We start from the raw sequence: 23845 nt of genomic DNA, 5'->3' as shown, positions 1-23845 counted from the left end.
AAGGTCCTGGAACAAATTATCTTCGTATGTAGGTAAAGGTACCACTGTAATCTTATGAACAAGAGTATACCGTAGGTTTACATTGCTTTTATACGACTCTTGATTGCAGTTGTTGACTGAAATAATGACATTAACAATTTTTTATAGCTTGTCATTTAGGTATTTGATTTTACTCTTATTTTGATATGAAGAAGTGCTTTGGTAAATTCTAGGAAAACTATACAAGCCAAGTATTTTGCCAGTTCACTTTTGTAAGTGATAAAAGTGTTGGCCTCATGCTGACACGCACCATTCCCACAGATTCCGTTTTGTGATTCTGATGAATTCATGACTACACCTCCCCCTCCCCCTAAAAATCTCGTCATTTAGGTAGCCTACCGTATTTTTCAGACTATGAAGTGCGCCGGATTACCCAACATATCGAACATGTCATTTTTCATAAATATTATGCACCTGATTATAAGGTGCATTAGTGCCTGAATATACTACTCTTGTTATCTGGTCTTTATCTTTAAACATTATAATTAGTTTTATTTGTTAATTTATTCATTATTTTTTTTGTTTACTTAGTGTTTTGATAAATGATAAATGTGTGTCTTGAGGACTTTACTGAAGCACTATAATAAAGTTATGCTCCACCAAAATAGGTTTGATGTGGTTAAGAACAACCAGAATTCATACATAAGGCATATTGTAAATTTTTTGAAAAATATAGGATTTTAAGTGCATCTTAAGGCCAATTTATACTCCTGTGACTGCATAGCTTACGCAAATGCGACAACTGTCATGTGACCTACACAGTGGGTTGCGCAGCACCTCTGCTTAGAATCTTTGACAGTTAACACAAGCATTTTTTTTCTATCTGCGAGTCAAATGTTGCGCACACCATCTGTCATGATTGGTCTTTTTAGTCACATGCGCGATGACGCACTCATCTTTCCTGGCCTGGCTCTGCTCTGCGAGCACGCTATCTTCAGAATCAAATGTGTTTGTTATAATTTTCCTCTAATAGGAAAAAATTGGATAAAAATGTGACTCTCAAAGCAACGGTTATGACCAAGTGGATCATGCTTGTAGTGTTGAGATTAGTATTTTAAGCAGGTGTCGTGACTTATCTCAGAAACACTTTCTTTTTTGCCACTTTATGATCTTGGCCATGATTGTGCTGCCCATGCTGGAGGGTTGGGTCCCAGGCCACCTCAAGTGTTGCACTTCTGATCACAATACGGGAAATTGGAAAACAATAACATTACATATACAGTATTATTCTGGGGGAAAAAAATGCTGGAGGGTTGGGTCGCAGTCCCTCTCAAGTGTTGCACTTCTGATCACAATACGGGAAATTGGAAAACAATAACAGTACATATATTATTCTGAAAGAAAAAAAAATCACTATACTGTATTAATGTAATTGTGAGTAGATATTGTTTGCTCTCTGTTAAATTAAAACAGCCACTAAAAGTCTGACATTGTAAAATGTTAATATAATGTATGAAATTAGCAAAAAGCATGGATTACAATGATCCCTGGCTACTTCGCGCTTCAAACTTCGCGCCCTCAGGCCATCGCTGTTTTTTTTTTTCCAATTAAGAAAATAAAATAAATAAATAAATAAATAAATAAATAAAAAGATGAGCTGTCCCAATCCGATAGCGCAGTCTCACGCTTGCTCGCTCCCTCCCTCTCCCTGCTTTTTGTTCATCAGAGAGTGAACTGGAGTTGCTTATTAAAGTAAACAATGATTGACGGACGGTTAAGCTTTGATCTTGCCAGAGACTCGACCTTCAAAGGGCCGCATGCGTCAATCATCGTTTAACTTGTTAAAGAATTGCTGTGGCAACTCATTATGTGTAAGTGAGCAGCCGGAGTGGATTTGAGTGGAAACTCGATGAAGCATAAAAACAAGCATTTTTTTTGTTTTTTTAATGGATTGCGCGTCTACTTTTTTTCTTTAAAAATAATTCCGCGGACAGTAACATGTTTAAAACCTATCATAATTATGACATTTAAAGAACTTAAAAAAGATTTATTAAACTATATCTACGTAAAAATTTTTTTTTAAATTATATTTTGGAGGAAAAGGTTTTTAAAAAATGCTTAAATGTATCTCTTTTCAATAACAGATCTGGAAAAAATAATATTGAACAGAAAAAAAAGATGTTTTATCACTTATCGGGGGCATCCAGTTTAATTTTGTCCAGCGCATTTCCTCTTCCCCATTCCCCCCTACCATGAAGATTGCTCACTACCAGTATCTTCATTGGTAAGTCTGTAGTCATCAGATTCCACATGAATAATATGCTATTATGGTATGATTAAAAAAAACACTAATAGTGTGATCTATAGATGTGCTAAGAAAATGTTTAAACAAAAATACAGAATATCCAAAATGAGAGAGGCAATCTGAAAGTGCAGACCTCCCTCTAAGCAGGCAAATTCAATTTGGGGCTGTGACCTTTGATCTCAAAATTGAATCACCTCTTCCGTTTCATATATATTCACAGAGCTTTTTTGAACACAAACAAATAACAAACAAACAGAACCGAATTCACCCGCTTCCATAGGTTTCACCTACTGACGGGGACAAATTTTAGTGCGAGCATCAATTAAAAATGTTCATGTATATACATACAGTTTCTGGAGGGCATGCCAATCATTTGTTACTGAATACATATTACATATTTGGCTGAATACTGTATTACTGTAAATGATTGTGTGTCCATTGAAGGAGGAGATGAAGTCATTGATTTTAAGTTTCTGAGCAGGAAAATTAAATATTTTTCGCATCAATTACTGTACTTTGATTTGCAAAATTAAAAATATTTCTACCTTAGAAGTAGTAGCCGACAAGTGCCAGCTGAATTTCTATAACTGCAGCTTCTGCCAGGGTGCAGTCGAAGTTGCCTGGCTGCCAAATAGTTATTTGTTCTTGGTCCATTTGCCAATCACTGTAGCACAAAAAGTAAACTAAGCCCATAATCCAAGCATTACTTCTTGAGGTAATAGCGAGGCGTGTGTAAAATGTGGCCGAGAGTAATTCTCCCAGAGCTCGTGTTGCGAACCTCGCTGGCATTGAGGTTGGAGGAGGGCATGTCGAAAATGTGGTCATGAGGGAGATGTTTGTCAACGGGCACCTTCTCGCGAAGCCCTGCTGGTTTGGAGGTTGGAGCGAGGCATGCCAAAAATGTGACTAAAGTGACGTAGTTTAAGCACAGTCAGCGGACACGCCTTAAGCCTCTGAGACCTAACAAGCCATCCTTATTTTCTTCATTATTCCCCTTTATTCAGAATTCTTTATTATTTAAACTTAGCATGCTTGTTTTCAACAATGTTTTAGTCGGCCTGTCAAAATGACAGTAATTGATGTTGACTTCCAATTTACAGGACATTTAATAAAACTAAACTAAGGATTACCATTCCTGATCTGTAAATAATTTATGTAATATGTATGGTCTGATGAGAAACGTTCTGATGCATTTTTGTTAACATAAACAGAGGTACTTGACATACCCTTGCAACAGGAATACATCTAATACTGTTGGCTCATTGGATGAGAACAGGTGCAGTGTAGTGTGTTCCTGTTTATCTTGAAGCTCTTTGTCTAAGAAGTAGAAAGGTTTGTCTTATGTGTCGGTGTGTTGGGGGGAAGGGAGCTCTAACAAAAGAAATACCCTTTGTTACACAGATGTTGGGGAAATGCTAAAAAATACTAGATTTAACTCGTACGTATGTGGAATGGTACCAGATCAAAATAGGTATTTGTTTAAAATTCTTCATGTTTGTCAGAAGCCGGATCGTCCAGTTCAAAGATAAACAATTCATTGATTGCTACTGGCATGTTTAAACATATTGAACATATTTACTTAAAATGCTTTCCCAGCCTCATTAATCTGTCTATTTTATTAACTTACAAGAAGAAACATTAAGAGACACATAAATCAAGTTAACATTTAATTTATTCATTTAGAATTTATTGTTCATGTTTTCATATATATATTTTTTTATATTAGCCTTTTATTCTCTTTTGATGTTTTGGCACAAATACTGGTTTCAGCTGTTTTAGGTTTATGTGACATTTCTGAAGAACAAAGACCAAATTCATGATTTAAAAACATTGTTTTTGTATGGGAGGGGGAGCCAAGAACAATCAGTTCAATGGATTGGGGAGTGTTAATTGTGTTGAATTGGCTTTTCCCTCTTTAGCAATAGCGGTGTGATTTATTTATATGAATTACTGTAGGTGGAAATGTGAAGAGTGCAAATGTTCTTTTCAAGGCAATGTCACTTTTCCTACAGCATGTCATCATTTTCAAAGGGAAGCTACTACCCGTAATTTTCGGACAATAAGCCGATACTTTTTTCCTTCATTTTGAATCCTGCGGCTTATAGTGCAGTGCGGCTTATTTAGTGATTTATTTGGGTTAATAGGTAACACTTTACTTGACAGTGGCGTCATAAGACCGTCATAATTATGACATGACACTATCATGGGCATTACCGAATGCTTATGACAGATGTCAATAAGTGTCATCCGGCAAATTATGTCACAAACTCCATTTATGTCCAGCTTGGATCTTTTACATCAATTCAAAAGTGAGATAATTTGCCGGATAACGTTAAATGACATCTGCTATAAGCATTGATTAATGCTCATGACAGTGTCATGTCATAATTCTGATTGTATCATGACAGTCTTATGGCACCACTGTCAAATAAAGTGTTGCCAAATACCACAACTAGCAATTAATGAAACAACTGAAACAGTAACTGAAGAAATAATTAGCACAGAACGTGAATTTTGATTGCTATTTACATCTGTAGTGCTGCAATGCATGCTAGGAGGCATGTTGGACTACTACAGTGTTGACAGCCGGTGGCAGCAGAGGTTGACTGTCTCCCCCAAGGGAGCAGTGATGGCCAAATGAAGTTTCTTGAAGCAATGACGCTTTGAACCATTTGGCTGCATACATGGTGTTTCATGTTGTCTTATGACAGTCGTATGATGCCGCCGTCAAATAAAGTGTTACTGGTTAATATCTTGTAACTATCCCGTAATACAGTCAGGACAGCTGCGATTTATAGTCCAGTGCGGCTTATCTATGAACAGATGTCGTTTTCTTGTCAAATTTGGTGGGTGGCGGCTTATATTCAGGTGTGCCTTATATTAGGAAAATTACGGTAATTATCTGTATAAGCCCATTTAGGGGGTACAGTATCTTCATCAGTGGTGGGAACCCCTGGATACATCACGATACGATACGATTTGCGATACAAAGGTCACGATAACGATTATCTCGCGATATTGCGATTCAACAAATAGCAATACATTGGTCAGGAAATCATTTTACGATCGTCTACAAAACAAGTAATGAACAGAAAAACGAGCTATTTTCATCCTGCTGGGAATTTCATTCCGTTTATCACGAGTAGATGTCCAATCCGTTTGAATGAACGCGGATTGGAGGTCTATGGCGGTCAATGCCAACCAATGAGTTTAATTTTGGGAGAATTCAGGTCATTTGCTGTTGATTTTCTGTCACTTCCTGTTGATTTAGGGGAATTTATGGATCACTTCCTGCTCATTTTGGGGGAATTTATGGACCACTTACTGTTGATTTTGGGTTACAGAACAGGAAGTGACCCGGGAATCTCCCCAAATGAATAAGCAGTGACTCAAACTCAACAGGAAGTGACCTGTAAATGCCCTAAAATGAACAGAGAGTGACCTGTAAATCCCCCAGAAATTGGAAAAACTGGCTGCGAATGCTCTGGATTCTATGTTCATTCAACCCAAGTCTAAATAGATTGGGCGCCCAACTCTGTCAATGGCAGCCATTGGTTTAACAGAGACACTATTCTAGTGGAAGATATTGGGAGTAAACTTGTTGGTTCTGTAGCTGCAAATAACGTTTATTTTCATAATCGATTAATCGGACGATTAATTAAACGATTATTGATTAATCGGGTGACTATCACTTCCTTCAATTACCTTCACAATTTACCTGAAGTTGTTTTCGGCTTGTTGTAAGTAGCAATGAAGACAAAATGGAAGACTATTTCATTCAACTGTATCGATTATCAAATTCTTTGGCAACTAATTTATTAATTGATTTAAATGATTAGTTGTTGCAGCTTTATTAAGATGCTAGTTTGGACAGTAAGATGTCTGAAAATTGGCAAAAATGTGGATAGTTGTTTTCCAAAGTAAAAGCAGATTTTTGCTCATGTTCTACTTTGACATAACCTACTAATTATTCGTATTTGCCCATTTAGGTGATACACTATCTTCTTCATATGAACTGATTTTGTTTAAGAACAAAACTGACACTTGCAGACGATCCATAGCTGGCCTCACCCCTGCCTACTTCAAGGTTAAAGACAACATAGCTGATTATGCAGTTTATCTAAATTGGAAAAAGGGTTCCCAAAGGTCAAGGGTAACATGTGGCTGCTCAGGTTTGATTTCCTGTTGGCATCAACAACTAAATTTGGCTGATCAGGTTTGGTTTTCTGTTGGCATAAACAATTAAGTTTACCATTCTGGTACTTACAGCGGAGGTTTCTTCCCAGAATCTATGTACAAACCTGCACATCTTTTGGTTAATGTGACTTGATTGTAAAGCAAATAGTTTTGCTTTATTTAGGACCTGCTTTGTTGCTCTTGTGCTTGTTGCAACATGTCAACATGTATTTAGTGCTGTCCCCCCCAATTTTTTTTTACAGACAATAGTACAGTAGTAGTGACAGACATACTCATTTATAGGAATCTTTTTCTAAACCACTGAACTATTCACTCATTGTAAAGTGTAAAGGATTTTGAAGTTCAAATAAATATTCAATTACAACAGCATGGCCAGCTCTTAATTTAAAGCCATGCTTCCAATGCAGTAAAATAAGGTTGTAAGCTTTATGGTATTGCAACATTAAAGTGGTTGATAAGAGACAGGCTTTGATCACACAAGCAGGGTACATGAGCTTCCATTTTTAATACTTGCACAACAACCAGCTCCACTGTCTTATTATAATATACCTGTCGCTCAATAATTCATATGTTTTTGGTTTCTTTAGTACTAGTCCTTCTAAAAAAAAAAATAGCATATTGTGATAAAGTTAATTATTTTCTGTAATGTACTGATAAACATTACTTTCATATATTTTAGATTCGTTAAACACAACTGAAGTAGTTCAAGCCTTTTATTGTTTTAATGTTGATGATTTTGGCAAAAAAGTCCAGAAAAAACAAAAATCCCTATCTAAAAAAAATTTCATATATCATCCGACCAATACAAAAAGTGTTTTTTAATATGAAAAAAGTCAACCTTCAATTAATTATATCAGCTATTCTGTCAATACTTGGTCAGGAATGCTTTTGCAGAAATAACTGCTTCAATGTGGCGTGGTACAGAGGCAAGCAGCCTGTGTCACTGCTGAGGTGTTATGGAGGCCCAGGATGCTTTGATAGCAGCCTTAAGCTCATCCACAGTGTTGGGTCTGGTGTCTCTCAACTTCCTCTTCACAATATCCCACAGATTCTCTATGGCGTTCAGGTCAGGAGAGCTGGCAGGCCAATTGAACACAGTAATGCCATGGTCAGTAAACCATTTACCAGTGGTTTTGGCACTGTGAGCAGGAGCCAGGTTGTGCTGAAAAATGAAATGTTCATCTCCATAAAGCTTTTCAGCAGATGGAAAGTGCTCCTAAATCTCCTGATAGCTAGCTGCATTAACCCTGCCCTTGATAAAACACAGTAGACCAAACACCAGCAGCTGACATGGCACCCCAGACCATCACTGACTGTGGGTACTTGACACTTGAAAATTTGCTTTCATCTGAAAAAAGTACTTTGGACCACTGAGCAACAGTCCAGTGCTGCTTCTCTGCAGCCCAGGTCAGGCGCTTCTGCTACTGTTTCAGGTTCAATAGTGGCTTGACCTAGGGAATGCGGCACCTGTAGCCCATTTCCAGGTTTCTGCAGGTCCCCTAAGGTCTGGAATCGGCCCTTCTCCACAATCTTTCTCAGGGTGCGGTCACCTCTTCTGGTCATGCAGCATTTCCTGCCACACTTTTTCCTTCCCACAGACTTCCAAATGAGGTGCCTTGATAAAGCACTCTGGGAACAGCCTATTCGCTCAGAAATTTCTTTCTGTGTCTTAGCCTCTTGCTTGAAGGTGTCAATGATGGCCTTCTGGACAGCAGTGAGGTCGGCAGTCTTGCCCATGATTGCGGTTTTGAGTAATGAACCCGGCTGGGAGTTTTCAAAAGCCTCAGGAATCTTTTACAGGGGTTTTGAGTTAATTTGTTGGTTCAGATGATTAGGTTAGTAGTTTCTTTGGAGTACCTTTTCACGATAGGCTAATTTTTTGAGATAGGGATTTTGGTTTTTTTCTTGACTTTTTTGCCAAAATCATCAATATTAAAACAATAAAAGGCTTGAACTACATTAGATGAGTGTAATGAATCTAAGATATATGAAAGTCTAATGTTTTTTCAGTACGTGACAGAAAATAATTTATCACAATATGCAAAATTTTTGAGAAGGACTAGTATATGCAGCACCTGAAATACCTAACGTCTATTGTGGTTCGTTCCACATTCATTCATACATACTACTCATACATACGATTCGTGTGACTCGGTCATTAGCATTCACATTGGGGGTGGAGGGGTTGCAGAACTACTGAGAAAGTGAGCTTGTGGCATTAGTTGGGCGGAGCAGTTTGGAAAGGGTCAGGCGGTAGACGGGCCGGAGGATCCGGAATGGCTTGTCCACTACATTAGGCGGTCCGTTCTAGCTCAAGGGGAGCCTACAGGGCATGTCAAGATGGCTTTGTACAGTTTATTAGAGAGTTAAACACTGGATGCTTCTCATTATGCTCAACTAAAGGGAATAAAGGAAGAGAATCCACTGGTTATTAAGAAAACTTAGTGTTCACAATTTAGGTTCATTTCAGACAGCTACAAATTCCTCCTCAACATACTGAATTCCTTATTAAAACAAACAATATACACATTTTCCTAACCGGTAAATAAACCCCAACCCACTGGATAACCAATTAAGTTTGTTAGTAACATTATGTTTATTAAAACAGGCGGATGCAATTAGGTGTAATTACCAATTGAACTGCAATTACAATTGACAAATGTGGGTAACTACATACAGGAATGATATGGGGTAATTTCCCTATTGTAAGTGTATTTTCAAAATGGCACATTTCTACATATTCCTGTGGGTGGAAATAACAATTGACTGTCAACCAATTAACTGACACAGCGTGTCAAACTCCACACTACCGATACAGCACCACTATGGTGAGTACACCAGTGGAAGGGAACTAATAAGTGTTATTATATGGATTTAAAAGTTTGATATTGAAAAACCAAAAAAACTGCGTTTGGCCTTGATGGAAATCCATTTTCTGCCAACCTGTTGGTAAAAAAAAAACAGTTGTCACGGATCTTCTCTGCTGGCACACATAACACTTCAATTAGTTAATGTTGGTGTGTTTTGTCAGCTTGAACCTGTGTTTATGCTTGGACATGCACTTTGGTCCTCTGCACAACTGCTAGAGGCATGGATGAGGGGAGGGGTGGCTAATTTTGGTGGGGGAGAGGCGGGGTTGAACGGATTGTATTGTAGGACGGCAGTGAAAATAGGACTATCAGTTCCACTCAGATAACCCCTAGCTGTCATTGGACCTCAAGCCAACCCGCGACCCCGGGGCTTGAACTCTGCGGTCATGTGACCAGGCAGTAAAGTGACCAGTGGTGTTACTTAGCTCCGGCTGTGGTCAGAGAGGAGCAGGCTGTCGAGGAAAGAGGTTGCCGGGGGAGAGAACAGAGGGGAAGGGGGAAAAAACGCTATGAAGCAATTCTTTGGCAGACTCCATGTTTGAATGGGTTCCAGGCAACCTGGGAGAAGCATGAAATGGATACATGGGAAGGTAAGTGATGCTGTCAATGAAAGCTAATATTTTCTTGTAATTGAGCAAGATTTAACAGCCTACTTTTATGTGAATGAGAAATACTGTATATGTGGAAGTGGGGAGGCTATTTTTTGTGGCACGAGTGGTTTTATTGCTAGCAAAGTTCTAGTGAAGTCTTTTCTGTGGGAAGCAGTGTGTTGCTAGAGTAATAGAAAACATATGGCAACAAAGCTCAATCATTTCCAGTTTTGAGTCCATTTTGATATTGATTGTTTGAGGTTTTTAGCCCAAATGGAGAGGCGTAGAGATTTCAGCTTTTCAGCATTACTATCTATGAAGGTCCTCAACTGATTCAGTGATTGAGTCAATCTGATGTTTTTAATGTGGAGCTGCAAGATTGCAGGGTTAACATTTTTGATGGACATTACTATACTTGATGGCTCATATTTGCCATTAGGCTCAGTGCTGTTGCTTCTTCCTCATTTTAGGAGTTTCAAAATCAAAGATTTATTTTTTTGTCCAGTACCCCATTTCCCAGTTTTGTGTTGACCATTTAGTGTGTTTTTACCATAGAAGTTGAAATGATAATGATGATTATTTAATCAATTTGTAAAATATTGAGTGGCAGAGAGCTATGGTCAACCTCCTTTGCACCCCAATATTTTGTAGTTTCAGATGACATAATCCACATTGTGAATTGAAAAAAAAGTGTTAAAATAGTTTTCATCCATTTTAGATTCCTCCCTCTCTCAAATTCATCTTAAATATGGATTACCAGCTAAATTAAACGGGCACACATTTATGCAAAGAAAAACCTTAACTTCATTCTTAGATTTTCATTCAAACTTCTTGCATAGCATGTGGGGGAACCTTTCTACTGTATTCATTCCCCTCCCCCATGTTAATCCTTTAGCCAGCAACCATGTAGGTTGTGTTCCAGCTAAGGCAGGGTTAATGCTACACTTTAACACATTGCATTTAGCTTTATATCTTCTCATCGGAGTCATTGGTTGAGAAGTTCTTTATTCCCCATGTTTAAGAAGAAAATTCAACTAAAAACGAAAGACGTGCTAGAAATGAATAATGGTAGGTTGTTTATGTGATGCAGATACAGGCGACAGGAGTAGTGAGAGGATCAATAGTAACGGTGGGGGAGGTCAGGGACTGTAATACTCAACTATAAATAGCAGATGACAGAAGCTGCTCATTCGTGCTACTTACTCATTTTCCTAATTTCACTGAAACTGATCCATCATTCAGGCCACTGTCTTGTCAAACCAAACCATCAAGTCAATCATGTTGCAGACCTTTGTCTTTCAAGGGTGTGTTATTTCAACTGGACTGAACCCTTCCCCCAGCGCACACACGCACTCACGCACACACAGACACGCACGCACGCACACATGCATGTACAAACCCACTTCATTTCTCCACAAATACTGTAGGCAACCCATTTTGGAGTTAATAACAATAAGAGGAACATTGCTTTTGTATTAGTCATTTATGACACTTTAAATCACACTGTAAGACTCGCATCAAGTTGTATTTTTTAAATATTTGCCTACAGATTGACGATCTGACTTAATATATGATAATGTAAATATTAGAGGTGGGAATCTTTGGGCACCTAACGATTCGATTACGATTCAGAGACCGATTCGATTATAAATCGATTATTGATGCCCCCCTCCCCCCATTTTTATTATTATTATTTTTTTAATGTTTTGTATATTTGTTCCAAAATTGTTCAAAAATCCTCTCATGCTAAATGAACCAAACTACTATTTTAGTGTCAAGTTACCGGTTAAAAACAGTAAATAAAATACTCAAGTCCCCATTCTGTATCAGCAGCTTTAAACTACATTCAATTAATTTAATGTTGTGAATCAACCGTTAAAGTTGTTAAAATTGCGCCCGTTATTCCATAATTTCCCTCATGTCTACTTTTGACATGTGAAAGTTTTAAAACTGTTTCATCCTTTAAAGATAGATTCAAGTCAAGATTTTGCCGATTTAGGTTTTTTTTTAGATAAAAAGTAATTAGGTTCTCTACAACAGAGCCTTCTAGAGAAGTCTACTGCTTTAAGATGGCGCCTGTTTACTAGCGCGGGAAAGTCTGTCATTTTACATCTAGTCTAGATATATGTGATATCTACCATAGCCGTATGTTGCCGTATGTTTATAGCAACTAGCAACTGGGCGCTGTTTGTAGCGGCTGACGGCCGCAGTCAGGTATTATTGTTTTTTCTTTTACCTAGCGGCATTAGCTGCACATGATATTTACTCTCGGTTCGTTCCTCATTGCGTCCCGAAGACCGCGCTCAATGCGTTTTATTTCCGCTTTACCTGCTATAATTCAATAATCAGAATTTGGATGTTTGTGAGTCATTCTCGAATCTTCCACGGCCGAATCGCGAATAATCTAAGAATCGGAAATTTTGCACGCCTCTAGTAAATATACTTGTGTTGTGACTAATAAGTTCGTAAAAATTAACGCCGTGGTTAGATAGTTTGAAAGCTTTATTTGCTTATGTGATTACCTTAATATCTATTTTGTCCTCCCAAAAATATGTTTAAAAAAAGTATTTTTCAAAACAAAAAATATGCTTACTAATAAGTCAACTACAGATAACAGTCAACCCGAGGCCGTTGGCAATCTTATACTGACGTATGCCCTTACAAATTGGTGACTAATCTTACAAAGTTGTACTAGTATAAAGCGTGCAATATGAAACAAAAATAAAACTCAATTTTTAAAATAATATACATTTATTGGTAATATTGTAACATATAACCTGGTGCAATCAAAGAACAATCAATATCTTCAGCTACATCATGATTACTACAATTTAACAGTGACTTTTGTTATAATTGTATGTAGCACTTTTGGCAATTTCTATCATGTTTTGATGGCTGCACTCAATGGCACTTCAGCTCGCAATTCACTTTGACTTGAAGGTAGTTTGTTAGTGTGTCCAATTATAAATTAAAAAGGTCAATTGATAAAATTAACTTACCGATGCAATCTTCGAGTCAGGGAACTTTTCTTTTGCTAATTCTGAGAAGTGATCAGCAATAGTTGCGGGCAAATTGTGTTTGGCAACAAATTGGCAGAATAAAATCTCCGCTTTCGTCACTTTTTATTCTGCAAACTGCAAATCTTTATGACCAGTGTTGTAATCTTACTTTAAAAACTAATCAATAACAATTACAAGTTACTTCTCCCAAAAAGCAATTGAGTTAGTAACTCAGTTATCTGAATGTAAGCGTAATTAGTTACTTGGCAAAGTAACTGGTGTTACCTTTCATGTTTTATTTTTTTCATTTAAAAAAAAAACAAAAAACATAGTAACCTTTGCTATGTTTGGAAGTCATTTATTGCTGTGAATCAACTGTTAAAGTTGTTAAAATTGCTCCCGTTTTAGCATTAGTTCCCTTTTGTCTACCTTCGACATGTGAAAGTTTTAAAACTGTTTCATCATTTAAAGATAGATTCAAGTCAAGATTTTGTCGATTGAGAGGCCGTTTACATGGTGACTTTCCGAGAATATGAAAAATTTCAAATTTGCATTTGCGTCTCCATTTGAACAATGTTGCAATTCCGTATGAAAACAATGTAGTATTCATGCCAGGCCCTAGGGGGCATTGCAGCTTTACATTGCGACAGAGAATGGTGCACTTTGACCCCATCATACTCCCTCAGCCTGGAAAAAAATATGCCCGTCCATTCAAAGCAATGGCATTTTTCTTTTGTTCAAAAAGGCACAAAAATTGAAACATTCAACATATTTAATTTAAAAATATTATTAAAACAGTACATTAAAGCCGACATTCCGCCATATTTGCTGTTTTTAATGTTTAGTCGCACCGCTGCGCACACCCAATGTGACGTGTACGAGTGCTGACGTTAACTGCGCGGTCTCGCGCAGCGGGAGCCTTTGATATGCGTGCCGAGGAAACCCCCCTCAATCCCCGGCAATCGGATTCTTCCACTTTGGAGGCAGGATTCACAATTTTTCGTCTTCGCCGACACCATATGCACGCGGGGCGAGTCCGCTACTCAGTCATTGCGTCTATGTGTCGCAGAGTCGCCATGTAAACTGCCCCTTAGAGTATTTAAGATAAAAAGTTACTTAGGCTCTGTTGTAGTGGACCCTCCTAGCGAACCTTTCTCAGAAGTTTACTGCTTTAAGATGGTGGCTGTTTGCTAAAGCCGCCGAGTCTGTCATTTCGCATGTAGTTTTATATGCATGTGACATCTAGGCGTAAATTGTAGGCTGTTGGCCACAGTCAGGAAATATTGCAGCCATCGAGCCTAGCATCGTGTTTGCTACAGCGTCTCAACAAACACTCTTCTCAATCCGTGTCTCTGACTTTTCTCGCGTCATTCAACCAACGTAGTAACGCATAGTAACGCACATTTTCTCTTTACCGAAACGGTAACAAAATCCTAACGGAGAAAAAAAAACATAACGCACGAAAAATGTACAGATTTTGAACGTACGGCTTACACGTTTAAAAATCAGTGCTCACTTGTACAAATTACGCCAAAATCGTACAACTTGAGAAGTATGAGACTACAGAACTGTAAATAAACAAAAAGGATCACTGCTACCTTTTCAAAGTTGGAGTTAAATTTATGTAAAGAGTTAAATTTCTGTACTGTACTAGTAAAAAAACAAAATCTAGATTGTATTTAAACAGTATTTTACCAATCGTTAAAGGCTAGAAGACAGAAACAAATTGGCTAGGACGTTGTCACTGAAAAGATTCGTACTGATAGAGAAGTCTAACAAAAAAAAAACCTAACACATTTAAATAAAGACAAAAGATGCAAACAAGGCTGACGGTGATTCCCCACATTATTTAGCCAAGTGACATTGCGTGTGGCCACATTTGCATATAATTAATATGAACCTCTGCTTGGTGTAGTAATACTCAATGCTAATTATTTAGCTTTTAAGCCTGGGTTTATATTATCAATATGGGTATGTCAACAAGTCACAATTGTTTCTTTGGAAGTACCCAATCTACAACTGCATGCACATAACTTAGAAGATTAACATCACAGTGTGGCTTGCCAGGAATTTGGGATCTCGATCCCAGAGGGTCTTCAGATGCCTTTAACCTCTGTGAATGTGTTTGATGTGTGACCATGTCATGTACATACCAGTTGTAGTCCCAAACCTTTACTACACCCGCACCATTCTTCCACCATAGTTTGTAAAGATAAGTAAAGGAGAAAACCAGACATGAAATGTGGAAAAATAGGAAATGGGTAGGCTTGGAAGGAGGGGTGTGTGGCTCAAGTGGAAAAGTACAGCAGATTCCTCCAACCCCCGCTCTGCGTCTCAGCTGGGCACGATTGTGATGGAAAGCACGAAACAAAACCTGAAGAGAGAAGCCCCTTAGTAGCAGGCCTTGTTGCGCTGCCAACCTCTCAAAAGGCTGCTTTACACTATGCACTGGCCTTTGTGTGCTCATGGTGTGGACAATAGAGAGATTTGGCCACCATACTTGTGCGTTCTCAGCATGATGAAGCTTGGAGAGGTTTGGGGCTTGAGAAACCTGCAAGCGTCTTTGCAGATGCATCAGTAATTAGTGATTTATTATTATTTTCAGCCCAATAGCCCCAACCAGTTGCAGTTCGAGCAATGCTCCTCATAAATATACCAGTCCTAAACAATGTTATATACATATATATGTGTGTATAATAAAGAACAGCCCTCTTCTTCTACATGACAAGTGAAGTACGTCTCACTGAGTCATGAGCCTTACACTGAACCCAAACTGAAACATTAATAATGTTAAAAAAAAAAATAGTGACATTGATCTTTGCCTGTGACATCACCTTAGAATGCTCAACTTCCGTTTCCTGATTTGTGTTAAAGCTTGGAATGAAACCCAGGCTGACCCCTGGGAAACAATGCAGCCTTTAATGGGTGTTGAGGGTGGTCTCTCTCTCTCTCTCTCTCTCTCACTCTCTCTCTCTCTCTTGCACTCTCTCTCTCTCTCTCTTTATTTTATTTTAATGTTCTTTTCTAATACTATAATTGCCTTCCTAAGCTAAGCAAGGTATGCGATAGATTCTGAAGCGCATTTGTTCACAGGTTTTAGGTGCCATTTTTCAACACTGAGAAAGAAGGAAATCTCCTACTTTTTATGTTGTGAATGGAGACACCCTGCAAAACAGAAATGGATATAGAAACTGGTGATCCCTCTAGTTTTGTTGTTGTTGTTTTTTTAAATGCCATAAATTTCATTTTTCATTTTTATTTTCTAACAACAAAATATTTTATAAAGATAAATGTTATTATTAGATAAGAAAAGTATGATAAATATATATATATAATTATTCATATTTTTTCCTCAATTAAGAGTAGCATTACTTCAAAATAATATTACTCAAGTAAGAGTAAAAGTAGTCATCCAAAAATGTACTGAGGTACAACTAAAAAGTATCCAATGAAAAGAATACTCAAGTAATGAGTAACATTTTGAGTAACTGCTTATTTATTTATTTTTTTTAAACAATGTTTTTTTTTTTTCTCTCAGCACAAACTTATCTAAATGAAGTGTTATTACAATGATACTGTACAATAACCCATTACATAACCACATTAAGGCAAAGGAATAAAAAAATGAATGAATGTATATGTATGTACATATATATATGTGTGTATATATATTAGGGCTGTCAAACGATTAAAATTTTTAATCGAGTTAATTACAGCTTAAAAATTAATTAATCATAATTAATCGTAATTAATCGCAATTCAAACCATAAAATATGCCATATTTTTCTGTAAATTATATACATATATATTCTGTAAAATGTTGGAATGGAAAGATAAGACACAAGATGGATATATACATTCAACATACGGTACAAAAGGACTGTAGTGGGCATTTCACTCTACTGTCATTTAAATCTGTCTATGCTGTCCTCACTCCGAAGCGTCTACTTTTTCCAAAGCTAGACAACTAGTGAACGACGCCTTAATAATCAGACTTCTTCCTTTTTCATCTGATTTATTAATAAAATGGCCTCAAGCCATTGTCCTCTTTAGACCGTCGTAAAACTACAAAAAAAAAGTACACAAGCATTGCATTAGCAACAACGTTAGCTTAGCACGCTATACAGGTTCACTAAACATAAACAAAAAGCGTCTCATACAAAAAATATAACATTTCGCTTACTAACATAATATGTACATTCTTTACAACAACCATACTTACGGACAAATCTTGTCCAAGGATCATATAAGCACAACATTACAATGTAGGCGTCAGCCCGAGACGTCGTGCAGCCATATTGAACTGGCAAGAAAATAATAAACCATGTCGCAAAGCGACCACAAGAGTTCGCTGTTAGACAGCACAAAAAGCCTTGCTGTAAAACTTACCAAAAGGCAGAATACTGTCTGAGCGGGACATGTGCGTTAATTGCGTCAAATATTTTAACGTGAAAAATTTAAAAAATTAATTACCGCCTGTTAACGCGATAATTTTGACAGCCCTAATATATACATATATATCACAAAATTAAAAAGAGAAAGAAAAACGGTAATAAAGCATTATTCGTCCAAAAGCATGAGTGCCCTGCCCTCTAGTGGAGAAAATAGTTCCTAGTTTGAGTAGTGAATACTGTAGTTCGTTCATTGTTACTATCATGAAATTGAAAGGATGGTATCTCCGGTTTTCCGTGGTCAATCGGTGCCAAATAAAAACTAGGAGAGAGTTTTAAATCCGCGATTTTGATTCATGTTGAGTGCAGCACTCTGTCAAATTCATTTGTTACGATGCTTTAAAGACATGTGATTGAAGAGGCTTGCCTGACTATAGAACGGCAAGCTTGCGTCTGATTGGTGTAATGGAGTCATGTGATTATTGTTGCGATGTCTCATTGGTGAAGTTAATAGCGCTACTCTTGGCAATAGCATCGCTAGCAAAAATAAATAAATAAATAAATCTACTATGTAGAGTAAAGAGGAAAAATGTAACTACTCTTGTGTAGTCCAAAGTAGCGGAGTAAGAGTAGTGTTTTTTTCTTCACAAATCTACTCAAGTAAAAGTAAAAAGTATGGCTTGGTAAAACTACTCTTAGAAGTACATTTTTCTCAAAAAGTTACTGAAGTAAATGTAGCGGAGAACATGTAACGCGTTAGTACGGGTCATATATCTATATATATTTATAAATATTGAATGTATTAAAGAAATATTAACATAATGTATATTATGCAACATTAACATCATGTATATTATGCAAACATAAAGGAAAATAAGAATTAATAATAAAAACCCTTGACCTGACAAGCATTTGATCAGTTGTTTTTGTCTTTTTAAAAATGGAAATAGTTTTGTAAGCTCATCTGTAAAATGAAGCAGTTTTGTTTTTGGCGTGTTGATTTTAACATTAGTCTAATGCAAGGGTGGGCAAACTATTCCACAAAGGGCCACAGTGGGTGCGGGTTTTTGTTCATACTCATCATGAGGACAACCTTTCACCAATCTGGTTTCTTACAAGTGCAATCAGGTGATTGCAGTCAGGTGCGTCTTGTTTCCACTGAAACCTTATTGGTTAAACTGTCTGTGCTGAACCAGTTGGAACAAAGACCAGGACCCACTGCGGCCCTCGAGGACCGGTTTGCCCACCCCTGGTCTAATGCAAATGATTACTCCAGTAATGCAAGACCCAGACTAAACAATTTTTTTTGCGTTGTACTGCTGCGAAGTGCGCAGTCCTACAGCTGATATTGTCGGAAGGGGGAGGACAAGCAACTGTCAATCAGTAATAGCGACGAAGGCACTTTGTGTCATAATAGTGACGGTTTTCTCCTCTGCCTGGATAAACAATTTCAGAATAAACAAGATGGGAAAATGGGATTCACTGTTTATTTTGTCTGCGTGGGGTCGAGCAACATGTATTGACTAATCTGAGTAGAAATTTGTGGACGTTGCCCTGTAGTGGTGGCACCCCATTACTGGGGTGTTTACGCACCTCAGTAGCAGCCCAGCGTCAGTCAATCTAAACAGTAATGTTAGCAGCTGCTAGATTTGCCAACTCACTGAAAATAAAAATAAGGGGCACCTCATTGGTAGGGCCGGCCAGTCTGATAACAGTCACCTTTTAATTATCTTTTTTCTATGCGAAAAGTGTTTACGGTAATTAATGCAGTAATTGAAATATAATAATCATGCTTAAAAAGTGAAAACCCCTCTGATTAACTCTCAGGAGCATTTTGAATACTCCGTTTAGAACATTTTAAGTTGTGAAGAACATTTGTGTCTCAGCTTAAACAAACAAACATGAAACCGAAAAGCAACTGATATTTTATTTCTATTTTCATTTCCTCGATAGTTTTGAAGGACTAAGAATTGATTTGAGCTTTGAGCTTTTTGTTTTTATTTCAGTTAGATTCCCTTAATATGGTGTCTCGACGCTAAATTGAATATCTGTATATCCACTAATAGAGTGAGGTTTATTTAGAAAACGACCCATGACAAGAAATTTCACCTTATATGGTCCTTAAGCAAAGCTAAATTGATTAAAAGTACGAGCATGATATAATGCAAAATTTTAAAAATGACATTGCTTATATCATAAATAGTCAAATAACTACAGTATACAGGACGGGTGTAACGATCCACTAAATGTAATTTCAGTTCAGTTCGGTTTCTTGAAGTGCTTGGTTTGGTTCATTTTCAGTGCAAGAAAAGGAAGGGAAAAATGCTTAAAATGCTTTTATTTTTAAACATTTCAACAACAATAATTAAACAAATTATACTCTGAGTTCAATAAATATATAAATAATTTGTAACATTATAAAATATTAGTAAAATAATAAATGAACAAGCAAAACTTTAAACATTGAACCCTTAGCAACAACAATTTGTACATGACAAATGCAATTATCCGAGATCAAAGTTTTTGCTGGCAAGATAAACATATACGCATTTTCTACAGAAAGTAGATTTCTGGTTGTAGTGGCAACATCTTGGTGATTTTCTTATGTGAAGATTCAACTTTCGCTGTTGGATTGTGCTGTATTAAGTGGGTTAACATACAGTATCTGTACGGCAATGTCGGTGTACCTTTGGATTTATCCACCTCCCTTTGTCCATTGGTAAGTTTAACAGGGAAGGGAAAAATGTGCCAATGTGCCCATGGTTGTACCCTCTCTGCGGGATGCAGAGGCTGTCCGGCCCAACAGTAGTGAAGTACCGTAAAAGGGTCTTCTAGCTCAAGCTTCTTGCTTGAATTTGTCATGACGGCATTTGTCACGCCTGCAAATACTACTCATTCTGATCCCTGGGTGTTCAACACTTAAGGTGTCTGTGCGGGACTTCAGTTCCGCACGTAGCGCTTAGCTTGACTAATAATAAATTTAATGCAGAGAAAGATCCATTAAACAAAACCAAAACGGTACAAGTGAACCGAACTGAACATGCACCAACACCAAACAGTTCAATACATCCGCGTGAACCGTTACACCCCTGCTATATAGAACTCCTCCTTGAGAAAGTATTTTTTTTCCATTTCCGGTTTTCATTTACTCTTTCTCACTCACTAATCACTAGGGGTGTAATGGTACACAAAAATCTCGGTTCGGTACGTACCTCGGTTTTGCGGTCACAGTTCGGTTCATTTTCGGTACAATAAGAAGACAAAATGCAAAATATAAATGTGCTAATTGTTTATTACACACCTTTCAACAATAGGAACATTAGCCTATGCAAAGCTTCTCAAAAAGTAGCGGGTATTTAAAGATAATCCAACAACAACCTGCGTTGTAGACCCCGCGTATTGGTCAGCTTCCTTTCTGAAAGAAAAAAGAAAAAAGAAGTCCTTTGCTAAAGAAAAAAGCAATCCCAATGACAAAGATTTTAACATGTATTTTACAAATGAAATGCCACAATGAATCATTTTTTTCCCTAATGAACGGTTTTCAAAAGCTTTATTGGTGGATTTTCTCAAGTTAAAGCGACCACACAGAAATTAATAAATTTAATTGTGTAAGCAGGATCGGTGCATTATTCTTATTATTTAATTACATGTGTTTTAGCTCATTTATTTATTTTATTTAAATATGTTATTATTTATTTAATTATGTGTTATTGTGTAATTATGTTTATATTTTACAAATGTGATGTAGTATTCATTTATATTGTATATTTTATGTTGTATAAATTTAGTTCCTATGCGAATATTAGTTCCTACTTGTTTTGTTGTGGTAGGAGGGTTTTGTATTGAACACGGGGCCGTGTTGGTTATTATTATAGCAGAGAAGACAGCAGTAAATTAACAAAGACAAGTTAACTGTGCCCCGATCTACCACTCAAGAGATCTGATGGACTCAAAAAGTGGGTTACGATTGCATATTAGTTTGAAAATCGACCGGATCCACCGTATTATTACACGAGTGACTTCCGGCCCGATCCTAGCTAGTAGTTTTGACGCAGGAGATTCGCATCTCGCGTCAAATAATAAACTCTGCCGTTCTTTTTGCATGCGACATGTTGAGCCGCTTCTGGGACGCGTCTAACACACAGACGCACTGCGACTGGTGTGCATTGGCTGATTGACTTTAACGCCTGCGTTTCACTGCATTCTCGCGGCGGCCACGTTGTCGCGCCGTTGACATTTCTGGGTTATACTGTCCTACCGTGTTGGTCCTCATTATAATAGAGAAGACGGAGTAAATATAATCTACACAAAGAAACTGTAACCCGATCGACTCACAGCCCCGAAAAGTAGGGTTACATTACGTCAGAAACTTGTTCGGTACGCCTCCGTTCCAAACTGAGTACCACGTACCGAAACAGTTCAATAAAAATACATGTACCGTTACACCCTTACTAATCACAAATTCCGGGCGTTACTGATTGCTTACAGTGTAGGTTTAGCGTGATTTAGCAATCTTGTCCTATTACTTTTGCTACTTATCCTTCTTGTTTGATAACGACTTTTCAGAATAGTAGCTTTTTCGCAGCAATCGATAAATTTATTTTAGAGGACCGGGCACCAAGTTTAGCCACGCGAGCTAGCAAGTCTGGTTTTTAAGATGCTTTTAACATGTAAACATGTAGCTATGTTTAATCATGTAACTAAAGTTTTGTTAACATTACTAAAGGTTACTTTTGGGGAAACGGCACTTCATTGTTTTAAAGGTCTCTGAAAGAGAATCACAACTTAGCGACGAAAGACAATCACAACTTTGCGACAATAGCAAAATGCCGGTCCCGGGGTCACAATAGTTGAAGACCAATCGTATAAGTAATACTATATTGCTCAGAATCTTTAAGGAAGTGAAGCACTTCAATAAATGTCATGAATATTTAACTGTCATGTGCTGTGGAAGGAAAAGGAGGAGTCGTAGGACATGACACGCTGAGATCAAGTGTGTGAAGGTGTGAATCAGCCTGTTTATATGGTGGCCATGCACTTGAAAGACAGGGTGATAAATTTGGCAAATAAGCTTGAGTGACTGCCACAAGAGTTGTTGTGTTTTTTCCCTCACTGAAGGAAGTTGGGAATTTCACAATGGGAGGTTAGTGAAATATATGGTTTTAATGTGTTTTCCGAATGAGCACATGGGCTGACAAATGGCTGACTGCGTACTGTAGGTGAGGATTCATCGCGTCGCTTGTGTGATCTTCCCTATATTGTCAGCTGGCAGAACTTTTACCTCAGAAGCTGATAGGGTGAAATAGGCTCCACAGAAAAAGACAATGGGTACTGTTACATCAACAAAATAAATGGGTTACCTGTAATGTAACAGAGCACAAATACATTGTTACTGTACTATAGTAGAGTATTTGCATATCTGTACTTCACTTCACCCCCCCTAAAAAAAATAAATAAATAAAATAAATTCCAACTTAAAATTTTATTCCATTCCACATAATCTAAATGAATCTAAAATAAAACATACATCTACTTTTACCTTGATGCATTTCCTCTGATGAGAAAACCTGGAAAATCAGATATGTAGAATTTAGGGCTGCAGCTATCGATTATTTTAGTAGTCGATTAATCGATTAACTAGTTGGTTCGAATAATCGAGTAATCGGATAAGGAACATGGAACATTAAAATACCTGAGCTGAGCCTCAAATGGTATAAAAAAAGATCTATGTACTAAAAAGGAAGAATTGGCTAACTTACATCGCAAAAGTCCGCTAGCTTAAATGCTATAAAATGCTAACTTTTTTTTTTTTTTTACAATGCTCTTGACAAATGGTTCAGACACATATTCCCACAAAAAAAAAAAACAAAAAAAAAACGGCTAAATATATCTATAAACTAAGTTATGACGCATTAGCGCAAACAAAAACTTAGCTTATGTTGGTCTTAACAGGGAGCAGTTGGATTCAGCCATGTGAAATGAGGCAGACCAGAAGGCAGTGTATCCACCTTAATCAATAAAACGAAATGCAAACACTTTCAAAATAAACCATTACAACGCCACTTTAACTAAACGAATATTCGAAGCAACAAAATTTAATTCTAAACGAATACTCGAGTTAATCGATTAATCGTTGCAGCACTAGTAGAATTAGTCAATTGATACATATCTTCAACGGCAGATGGTGATTTAACAACATTTTTGATGTTCTTTATTTTGAGAGAAAAACTTTCATGAGTTTACGTTACCAGGTTGCACATTTGAAGAACAGCAAACCTTGAAATGGATTGGCTGTCTACCATAATATTTTTTGTTTTGTTTTATTCTTACAAATCTAAGTCCTGATGCTGACAAAAATGTAAACTACTAGTAGGCAACTGATACTAATCTGCTTGTAAGGGAGTGGGTCCTGTCAAAGTTCCCTTGAGCAAATCACCGGCTCAATATCCAGCTCACTGTGATGCAGCATTGTTTGCGCACACCTTTCAGTCTGAATCTTTCCTTGCATGCCTGC

At 37.4% G+C, this 23845-nt stretch overlaps 1 protein-coding gene across 3 annotated transcripts in view; it reads left to right on the top strand.

Annotated features, from left to right (window-relative positions):
- The window catches only part of LOC130913162 (nuclear receptor subfamily 6 group A member 1-A), a 193608-nt gene that overhangs the window by 121429 nt on the left and 48334 nt on the right, over positions 1-23845 (top strand). The window contains exon 1 of one of the 3 annotated variants that reach the window (XM_057831529.1): positions 9808-9941. The exons of the other annotated variants lie outside the window; for them this stretch is intronic. Coding sequence (XP_057687512.1) covers positions 9926-9941 — 16 coding nt within the window. The 5' untranslated portion in view covers positions 9808-9925. Of the gene's footprint in view, positions 1-9807; positions 9942-23845 lie in introns of those variants that run through there. 3 annotated transcript variants of the gene reach the window in all.

The sequence above is a fragment of the Corythoichthys intestinalis genome, chromosome 3 (genome assembly GCF_030265065.1).
Source record: "Corythoichthys intestinalis isolate RoL2023-P3 chromosome 3, ASM3026506v1, whole genome shotgun sequence".
Classification (NCBI taxonomy): domain Eukaryota; kingdom Metazoa; phylum Chordata; class Actinopteri; order Syngnathiformes; family Syngnathidae; genus Corythoichthys; species Corythoichthys intestinalis.
This window is presented reverse-complemented; position numbering and strand designations above follow the sequence as displayed.